At 39.5% G+C, this 11141-nt stretch overlaps 1 protein-coding gene across 1 annotated transcript; it reads right to left on the reverse strand.

Moving 5' to 3' along the window:
• Window positions 1–1620: 1620 nt before the first annotated feature.
• LOC108775361 (uncharacterized) lies at window positions 1621–6274 on the reverse strand. The gene is made up of 2 exons (XM_018541694.1): window positions 2265–6274; window positions 1621–1768 (listed from the first exon to the last, which is right to left on the reverse strand). Exons 1-2 carry the CDS (start codon window positions 6272–6274, stop codon window positions 1621–1623), a joined length of 4158 nt encoding a protein of 1385 aa, XP_018397196.1.
• Between the last annotated feature and the right edge of the window lie 4867 nt (window positions 6275–11141).

The raw sequence follows: 11141 nt of genomic DNA on the forward strand, positions 1-11141 counted from the left end.
GAGATTTCGAGGTCGACCTCATTTTTTTAAATGGAATTATATGAATTTTTTCACTATATATGATTCCTCTAATTATTCTGTACATAAAAGTATCAAGGTAGAGATATAAAAAAACCAATAGTTTACGAGATATTTTACATATTCTTTTGGTACATATTGACATAAAATGTTTAATAACTCGTGAACTATTGACTTTTGGATAATCGTACCTTAATGCTTTTGTAAACAGTATAATGAGATGAATCAATTGGTATGAAGAAAACACATAGTTGCTATAAAAAAATATGTATGCAAAATGGATAATTTAGAAATAAGCAGCTATATATGTGTTTTCTTTACACCAATTGATTCATTTTATTATACTGTTTACAAAAGCATTAAAAAGTACGATTATCAAAAAGTCAATAGTTCACGAGTTATTAAACATTTTATATCAATATGTACCAAAAGAATGTGTAAAATATCTCGTAAACTATTGGTTTTTTATATCTCTACCTTGATACTTTTATGTACAGAGAGAATAATTAGAGGAATCATTGTGAAAAAGAATTCATATAATTCCATTTAAAAAAATGAAGTTAATCTCGAAATCTCCGAAACACCTCTGTTGGGGAAACCTTTGATATTTCCCCTTGTGAAACTGCGTCACGTGCGTATGTGTACGCTAATTATATCTTGATTTCGATACGTGGATTGCACGCACGAAAATAAATGCAAAAAACACTTGATGTATAAAAATGCTCTTTATTGCAATACTATTGCCACTATGAAGCTGCGTGAGAGACTGACTTGCGCGGGAATCACGCTTCTTAACGGAAAAAACGTAAGGCTAGGTAACGAACACAAAGAAAATACACTAGAATGTGGCGCTGCGGAACATACTCGAAACTAGTAACTTAATAATCTACGGATACATGCGAACGCTCGAAGTAATGTAGGAACATTCGCGGGAAACTTAAGAATTATACGCAACATATACCGCCGCCCTTGAAAGCTTCGGCTTTCAATAATAAAAATAAAAATAGGAAGTCTGCATCGCTATTATGAAATAGGTAAACTACATAGTTTTGTAATATGACGTTTATACAGTCCTTTGGCCGTTCGAACAGTTACAACACGTACAATTCCATCATGCCCAGGATGGACGCTCTCCACAAGAGCTAGAGCCCAACATAGAGGTGGTAAATTTTCTTCTCGTAATATCACCATTTGCCCCACTTCTACCTGAGCTTCAGAGGTATTCCATTTGACTCTAACTTGACAATGATGTAAATATTCGTTAATCCATCGACGCCAAAAATGCTGCTTTAACTGTTCGACTCTTTGCCATCGCGACAATCTATTTGTCCGAATATTTTCCAAACTAGGCTCGGGATAGGCCATGATCGGGCCTCCCACTAAAAAATGCCCTGGAGTAAGAGCATTAAGATCGTTAGGATCACTTGAAAGAGGCATAATCGGTCTGGAATTTAGCACAGCCTCCGCTTGAACTATTAAAGTGAATAACTCATCGTATTTCAAAGCTGCCTCCTTAGTTAAATGCTTCAAATGAGATTTGGCACTTTTTACAGCCGCCTCCCAAATACCACCCATATGCGGAGCTCTAGGTGGAATAAACTGTCACTTTATTTTTTCGCTTGTCATCAGATTGTTGATTCCTTGCTTGACAATGTCGTCAGTGAACAATTTATACAATTCATTAAGCTCATGCTTAGCCCCGACAAAGTTTAAGCCGTTATCTGAATGCATCTCCGCAGGACGTCCTCTTCTGGAAATAAAACGCTTAAGAACATTTAAAAAAGTTTCTGAAGAAAGGTCTGCTGCAAGCTCTATATGAATCGCCTTCGTAGCTAAACACACAAATACCGCTATATAACACTTTATTATTTTAGTACTTCTTTTTTGACCTTTCTTATACCAAAACGGTCCTGCGTAATCTACGCCGCATCTTTCAAACGCATAATGCACCGAATTTACTCGCGCTTGCGGCAAATCCGCCATTAATGTTGTATTTATTTTGGGTGAATTACGAAAACATGTTACGCATTTACTTAATATACTACGAATGATGCTTCTGGCCGATGTCGGCCAATAATTTTGACGAATGGCTGATAAAGTAGCTTGCGCTCCAGCATGTAAATGACGCTTGTGTTCACGGATGATAATCATTTTTGTGAAGGGATGTTTACCAGGTAACAAAATTGGATGCTTATGTTCAAATGGCACGCTAGCATACTTCAATCGACCACCGACTCTTAAAACACCTTGTGAATCGAGAAATGGGTTCAACTTTAAAAACGTTGCTGTTTTTATTTACATGTTTAGTATGCTCAATAGAATTCAATTCTGCCTTAAATGAATCGCGTTGCACTAGTTTTATAAGGGTTAGTTGAGATTCCTCCAATTCATCAACCGACAATTGCGGAATTACATTATTCTTATTACCTGAATCATGAGCCCTCTTCAATTTACAATTACGTGCAAATCTTTGACAGAAGGCAATAACGCGCACGAGCGTAGACAATTTCGAAAATCGATTAAAAATGTCAAGTTGATTCTTAACCTTTGTTTCAGCTAACAAAACCGTAACCCTTCTTTCAGGTAATTCTATCTGTGATGAAGAAAAATTCTCAGAAGGCCAAAAAGCTTCATCTAATTTCAGCCATGTTGGGCCAGTCCACCATAAGTCTGATTTCTGTAAAACGTCTGGCATGATGCCTCTAGAGAGTAAATCGGCAGGGTTCTCCTGACTGGGAACATGTCTCCAAACCTTAATATTAGTAATAGACTGAATCTCGGAAATGCGATTGACTACAAATGGCGTCCATTGCCGACTGCATGATCGAAGCCAACACAAAACAATACTCGAATCTGTCCATAAATAAGTTGCATCCACCGTGAACGGTAGAGAGTTTAATACCCTTTTTGTCAACTGCGCTAACAGTAGTGCGCCACACAGTTCTAAACGAGGAATCGACAATGTCTTAAGAGGCGCTACTCTAGATTTGGAACACAATAACTGAACCTCAATACTACCATCACTAGAAATGGATCGAAGATAAATACATGCACCATATGCTTGTTGGCTTGCATCTGAAAAACCATGAATTTCCCTGACTTGTACATCATCAGATGTGATAACCTTGCGTGAAATTTCAATACTACCAAGACTCTGTAATTTATGCTCATATTCCTTCCAACGTGTATGTAATTCGTGGGATATTGACTCATCCCAATCAACTTTAGCGCGCCATAACTCTTGCATTATGATTTTAACAATTACGATAGATGGCCCTAGTAATCCTAAAGGATCAAATATTAATGCTATTCTAGACAATATACTACATTTGGTAGGCTCTTTTAACAATGAATGTTGTCCAATGCTTTCGAATTTGAAAATATCTGATTCACAATTCCAAATTACGCCGAGTGCTCTGGTTTCATTACCATGATCCCCAGCCAAAATGAACCTTTTCTTATGAGTTCCCTGTGCATCTCGAAGAGATGAACTATTGGATGACCATTTTCTCAGCTCAAAACCTCCTCTTTTTAACAATTCGATAGTTTGTGTTTTTATTTCCAATGCCTCTTGGAGAGTAGATGCGCCTGTGAGCAAATCATCTACATAGAAATCACGTAATATTGTCTTTGAACCGACAGGAAATGAATTTATTTCGTCTTCTGCAAGCTTTCGTATAGTCCTAATAGCGAGAAATGAGGCTGGAGCAGTGCCATATGTAAGAGTTAAGAGTTCGAAAATTCTCAGCTCATCTTGAGGAGCATTGCGCCAAAAAATACGCTGCAAATGTCGTTGAGATTCATCCACCAAAATTTGCCTATACATTTTAGTTATATCTGCAGTCATTGCATATCGAAATGTGCGGAAACGCACTAAGTGTGAAAATAGATCCTCCTGAATAGTCGGACCAACCAATAATGCATCATTCAATGACAATCCCGATGCACTTTTGCATGAAGCATCAAATACTACTCTTAATTTTGTCGTCGTACTACTTTCTTTAAACACTGGATGATGTGGCAAGTAATAAGCTACTTCTTGATTTGTAGACAATTTTATCTCGCGCATGTGATTCAAATCAATATACTCTTGCATGAATTTTTTATATTGTGAATATACTTCCGGTTGAAAAGATAAACGCCTTTCTAATTTGAGGAAACGACGCTTTGCAATTTCATAAGACTCGCCTAACTGTTGCATTTTATCATCGTTAATGGGCAACTTGACTATGAAACGACCTTCAGGATCGCGAGAAACATTTTCTTGAAATTGTGTTTCACACCTTTGCCCTTCAGGAGTGTATTGAACTTTACATTCGGAAGCGACATCATGTTCGACCTCCCAGAATCTGGACAGAGATTTTTCTAAATTATTAATCGAAGTAATATGACAGGATGCAACTGCCATGCTGTTCGAGTGTCCGTATGTAGAACCGGAAACCACCCAACCAAGTTTAGTTTTTTGTAGCGTGGGATGCGCCCTGCACGCCTTAATTTGACCTATGCAAATGAGCTGCCAAAACATCTGAGCCCCTATGAGTAAGTCGACCTCACTAGGAATATTAAAATTAGGATCTGCAAGAACAATATTTGTTGGAAGCTTAAACTCAGACATTGGACAAAATTCTTGTGGTAAGTTTTGCGTGATTTTAGGAAGGACTACGCATTCAAGATTATTCGTATACTTATTGATTCGCGATCGAAAACTAACATTAGTTATTTCCTTTGATCCAAATGTTCCTTCCGCGACTCCACAAATCGACATGTTTATTGCACGACAGTTAAGCCCCAACTTGCTCGCTAAGTTTTGTGTAATAAAATTTAATTGCGAACCGCTGTCCAACAAAGCTCTGCAGCCATGAGGCTGTCCTTGATTATCGTACACAGTAACTATAGCGGTAGAAATAAAAATCTTAGATGCATTGATTTGAGTGCATTGAGTAACTACTGGCGATGTAGACTCTGACAATGACACATTAGCTGTTTTGGGAGAATCGTTAGAAGATTGATTTTCAATGTTTGTTGTGTTAGCCTTAGACTCAAAATGTAATAACGTATTATGTGACTTTCCACATTTTCGACAAGAACTAGACATACAATCCTTTGCTTGATGTCCCTTAGCTTTCAAACAATTAATGCATAAATGTGAATTTTTTACGACTTCAAAACGTTTTTCAACAGGTAATTTGCGGAATGCCTCACATTGAAATATGAAATGATTATTTTTGCAATGAACACAAACCTGATTCGATGTGCTTACATGTGAACTAGGATTCTTGGCCTTCCGAGAACTGTTCGGAGACTCACAATTTGATCGTAATGTCAATGACTTGTTAAAGGTAGCTTCCAAAGCCTCACATCTCTGTGCTAAAAAATCAGTAAGTTCCTTGAAAGTAGGTATTGCGTTGTCCACACGACTTGTCTGCCACTCTTTAACTGTAGAAGAATCAAGCTTGGCCACTACCAAATGGACCATCATGTCGTCCCAAGATTCTACCGGCCTTTGAAGGGCCTTAAGAGCTCTGAAATGTTTAAGTACGTTATCAAGCAAATTCCGCAAAGCGGTATAATTTTCCTTATGAATTGGAGTTATCTCAAACATTGCCCTAACATGTGTTTGAACTATACGCTTCTTATTATCAAAACGCTCATTAAGCAACTTCCAAGCTTCAGTATAATTATCAACTGTAATGTCAAAGGCCTTAATAACCTCAGCAGCCTTGTCCTTTAATGACGAACGTAAATAATGAAATTTTTGTATTGCTGATAGACTCGCATTATTATGTATAAGATTATCGAACGAATCATGAAACGTGCACCAATCTTCATAAGCACCCGAAAATGTAGGTAATTGAATTCTTGGTAACTTAATTTGTGACTCTGTGTTGTTTCGTGGTGCAGCTTGATTAAAATTATTATTATTAGCAAATTGAAAGTTAATATCCGCATGTTCAAGCTGACTGATACGTCGTTCATAAATCGCCATGAGGTGAAAGTATGCTTCCTCAAACCGAGCACGCTCTTCAGCATGTGCCGCGGTTGTGTTTGGATCATCAAGGCTCGAATCAAAACATTCAATGGATGATTGGACTTCATCGAATTGCTGAAATAAGTCCGCTAACTTTTTCTTACGTTCAATCAATTCAAACTTTGTTGCATGCTCGGCTTGCGGAGATTCTACATAACTACGCAATCGTGTGGCAGAAGCCTTTATAGTTCTTCGCCTAATTTTCGCTTCGTTTTCCGTTAAACTCATTTTGATTCGTTATGACGAATAATAAATGCAAACTTACGTGTAAATGACAAATGATAAGAAAGACAATATATGAATCGTTGTGTATGTGTTACTTAATCATGTGAAAAATGAGCTTCGCCAGACGATGACTCGATGATTGATGCCGATTGTGGTTGTGAACGCGCCTTGTCGACGTTCTTTCCTGGTTGCTGACAGGTAACCTTGTCCTTGTGTAACAATTCAACTGGCGACAATGTCCAAGATGGCTGCGATGCTGCACAATATGGCTGCTGTGCCTTGTACTGCTTGCCCAGTATGTCGATGCGTGGTGCCTTAGTTCCTCAAATGCTTTATTTCAGCTTCTCAATGGCTAGAGAAAACTGACTGTTTCGACGACCACGATTACTCACGCTTCCGAGTATACAACTCGGCTTATGTGCTTTTTTACTTCGTGGAATTGTGCCTCAATACGAAGTATGCAATAATGTCCAATGCGGCAATAGTAACGACTCTCGTAATGTTTGAGAGACATCCGGCTCGAAGGACCAAAATGTTGGGGAAACCTTTGATATTTCCCCTTGTGAAACTGCGTCACGTGCGTATGTGTACGCTAATTATATTTTGATTTCGATACGTGGATTGCACGCACGAAAATAAATGCAAAAAACACTTGATGTATAAAAATGCTCTTTATTGCAATACTATTGCCACTATGAAGCTGCGTGAGAGAGACTGACTTGCGCGGGAATCACGCTTCTTAACGGAAAAAACGTAAGGCTAGGTAACGAACACAAAGAAAATACACTAGAATGTGGCGCTGCGGAACATACTCGAAACTAGTAACTTAATAATCTACGGATACATGCGAAAGCTCGAAGTAATGTAGGAACATTCGCGGGAAACTTAAGAATTATACGCAACAGCCTCCACCTAGAAAAATTATGATTAGCATATATGTTATAGTTCTCTTGATGTCCTATAAGGTAAATGTCCCAGTTTGTGACCTTATAAGAAAATCGCATGAGTTAATACGAATGAAAAATACTCTAGAGTGATTAAAATCAGGAATCAATTATACCGAACTCAAGATTAAAAACACAACTCGATGGTCTCGGAATTCTTCTAATAATTTGCCTATGTAAGAATTTAGCAATATTATAAAAGGGACTACCAACAGACGAAACTATAATCTTGAATGGGCAACCTTGTTTGTGAATCTTAGGTAAGCCATATCCCCTAGGAAGTGAACCTTCATTACATCTGAGACGCTTATAACAACCTTCATCAATATACTTGCAATTCTTCCATCTCACTAACAAAGTCTTAAGTTTACCAATCATTTTGTTAGTAGGGTCTTTTGGTTATAATTAGAGGAATCATATATAGTGAAAAAATTCATATAATTCCATTTAAAAAAATGAGGTCGACCTCGAAATCTCCGAAGCGCCTCCACCTAGAAAAATTATAACTAGCATATGTTATAGTTCTCTTGATGCCCTACAACTTTTGTAATAACAATATTTTCATATCTCTGAAAATAGCGGAGATATTTAAGGTGGCAAAGTTATTGCCCCACTCGGTATATACGGCACGCGCCGAACGGCGGAGATCGCTGAGAAAACAGTTTTAGTCGCTCGAAACAAGCGACCGAGCGAGAAGGACGGGACGTTCGTGACGTGCGTCTCGCTGTCTCGCTCTCTCTCTCGATGCGTCAAAGGTTGCCGAACGAGAAAAGAACGGACGTATCGAGTTGTCGCGCTCACTCATACTGAGCAAATATTCTTTATCCTGATTTAACACGGACCCGAACCACGTCCACTTTCGACGAAAAGATTTTATCGGCGAGACGGCGGTTTACGAAAATGGATGTGGTACGTAGTTCCCGCAGACGTTGGTGCCGCTAGTGTACGGGGAGTTAGAAGCATTACAAGAAAAAGGCCTCCATGGCCGCTCTCAGGTTTCTCTCTGGTATAACAATAGCGAGTGATGCAATGCCCGCGAAAATGGCGTTGCTCGAACGGTCACCGGGCGCCTGCGTCTACGGCGTCGTCACACCGCAACAACGCGCGTCAGGAGTCCTAGTCGACGAAACGCCGAACAATCGAGACGAGCCCATCCGCGGACACCCATCCTTGGGATTCAATTGCTCAGTCGAAGTCGGCAACACTTTCAAAAATATACTATGGAAAGCACCCGAACCGAAACGCGTCCGTAACGGTCGGATGGTTCGTTGGAACTCCGTCTACAACGATAAATAGATACTTATATAATTTGAAAGTCGCTGTCATTGGTTCAAGATGATCAATATGGTACGTTGGTCAAATCAATCTTGGTAATATGGCCTCGTCCCCAAATTCCTAGCTGAGATGACACGGCCAGTATCGTAGAACTGCCGCCACAGGCGGCAAGTGTCAGAATTATAGTCGATTTGAAGAGTCGACGAGTTCCAATTCCCCAGAGCGAGACCGGTGGGGAAATGGTACGTGGTAGTGTGGCCAGAGAAACAACAAGAATTTAATTTATTATTGCGACAGTCGGTAATCAAGCGCGTTAGTTCTTCGCGTACTTGTCGGCGCTGCCGAAGAAGAAGGAAGTGACGTAGAAGAAGAAACAGAATGTATTATGGCGAGTAAAGAAACAGATCAGAAAGCATAGAGTGTCTCATTGAAAATCATATTGTACGCCCACAGTAGTGAAACGTCATCCTTTAGTATGGGCTTCAATAAACCCTTCTTTTTTTCCAGCCTTTTTTTCAGCTAGGATATATTGTACGCAACAACTTACGTACTTCTCAAGTCTTTCTGTCAAGTTCGGAATGTAATACACCAATTTTATAGTTTTCAACATTTTCTTAACATCGAAGTGTCCATTTTCGTGTACCTTACGTATCACGTTCTAATACATGCTTGTAGGTAGTACGATAACTTCTTTATCTCCGATTCCCTTCATCAGAATACCGTTCTCGCAGACAATCTTCGTATGATTCTTTCTCTAAAATCTTCTTGATCACTCTTAGCTTTTCTTCTTCATCTTGCTGCTTTTTTATTACTGGCGTCAACTTATCTGTAATTGTTATCACTCAGTCTGCTAAGTGCGTCGACATGCTTGAGGCGGTTTCCTATCTTCATATTCGTATTCCTCTAATATCAATGTCCATCTTGCAACTTTGGTAGAGATGTCAGTCTTGTTTAACGTCTTTTGCAATGGCAAGCAATCAGTTACTAGTGTGAATTTTATACCGAGTACAGAGTGCGTCACCAAAATCCGGACAAATCGAACAATTTCTTTCAACAAAATAATGTTAATGAAAAATTAAATATTACAAAAAATCCTTTTACGTGGCACTTGGGAGATCCCTATAGAGGATAATTATTCGATATATCCCCCATTAGCTTGAATGACGGCCTCTATTCTCGATCTGAAGCGTTCGCACGCACGCTGTAATGTAGCGCTGTCCATACCGAAAAATACTGCCTCAATAGTGGTCCTTAATGACATCATATTAGGATACCAAAACTTGTTAGTGATCCTTTCAACTACCCATACGTAATAGTCCAAAGGATTTAAATCTGGACTATTAGGAGATCAGAATTCCTTGGACCAAAACATATCGACATTGTCTGAGAGCCAATTTTGAATCAAATGACTCGTATGAGCCGATGCACCGCCCTGTTGAAAAACATATGGTCTTTCGGACGTCACAGTTTCCATCTACGGCTTCACTACATCCATTAGAACACGCAAATACACTTCTTTTGTGACAGTTTCCCCTTTTTTAATGAAATGTGGTGGTATGACATCATCCTCACTGGACACGACATCTAGTACGTGAACATTGGCCGGAAATTTCGTTCTAGCAACAGGGACATCCTCGGGATTGTAGGCGAGCCATCGGTCATACCTCCGGTTGATTTTGGCATCAATAGTGAGTGCCCAGCGCGAAGGCCTTCAATGATCGAGGCTCTTCGATTATACTTCGCGCTTGGTTTCAACATCGCGGCCATTTCGAGAATATGACTGTTTACATTTTTCTACTTGCACCATGTCGTCTCCGGAAAAGTGAAAGATGCTTTTTTCTATGTCTTTAATAGTAAAAAAGTTGCTAGTGTAAGATATCCCGTAGGATATGAATAGGAAACTCCAAGAATGTCTATAAGCAGGAAACGAAAGGAAAAGGAGTCGTAATTCCACAATGGCGGGAATCATAAAACGAGGGAAACTACCGTTAAGGAAGCCACTAAGGTGTTCTCGTTATTGGAATATTATCAGGATGGATTAAACCAGAATAGGCTCGCTTAAATAAGCACTTAATCTTAATCTTAATCAACAACACCAGAATACTCGCAATCACTTTATTCGGACTTAACTCGTCCTTCCGCGCACATACATGCGTCTCGTACCAAGTACAACGAACAACGTCCTCCTTCTTCCCTCTACAGCCTCGCCATCTACAACTCCAGCGGTACACACACTACCAACTACCAGCGCGGTATCGCGGGATATTTAAAAATAAAAATTAGGAAGTTGATTTTTTACACTAGCATCGTCTGTACGACTTCTTCGGGCGTGCGTTCTTTTTTGCCTCACTTCATTTCGCGATCTGATGGTACGTGAGTAAGCCTCTTCTTCTCTTTCGCTTACTTCAGCGTCGCTTGCCTTTTCTTCATCACTGTTGTCTTCGTCTTCTTCGTCCTCACTCGTTTCATCATCGGTAGATTCCCCATCCTTGTATTGCTTCAACTTATGTTCGAGCTCGGCCTTCCTACTATACGTTGGTAAGTTTAGTTACTGTAACTGTTCCCTGAGTTGCGCTACCGTCGTCCTAACTAATGACAGAGAGAAACCTGAGAGAGGACATGACGGCCTAAAACCTGTAACCACAAAACAC

The sequence above is a fragment of the Cyphomyrmex costatus genome, unplaced genomic scaffold, assembly GCF_001594065.2.
Source record: "Cyphomyrmex costatus isolate MS0001 unplaced genomic scaffold, Ccosl1.0 scaffold1060, whole genome shotgun sequence".
In the NCBI taxonomy this organism is placed as follows: Eukaryota; Metazoa; Arthropoda; class Insecta; order Hymenoptera; family Formicidae; genus Cyphomyrmex; species Cyphomyrmex costatus.

Excerpts from the sequence above, each read along its gene's own strand:
- LOC108775361 (XM_018541694.1), bottom strand. The coding sequence starts at position 6,274 with ATGAGTTTAACGGAAAACGAAGCGAAAATTAGGCGAAGAACTATAAAG. Across the intron at positions 1,769-2,264 it reads CCCATTTCTCGATTCACAAG|AAGAGGACGTCCTGCGGAGA; the intron begins GTGTTTTAAGAG and ends TTTTATTTCCAG.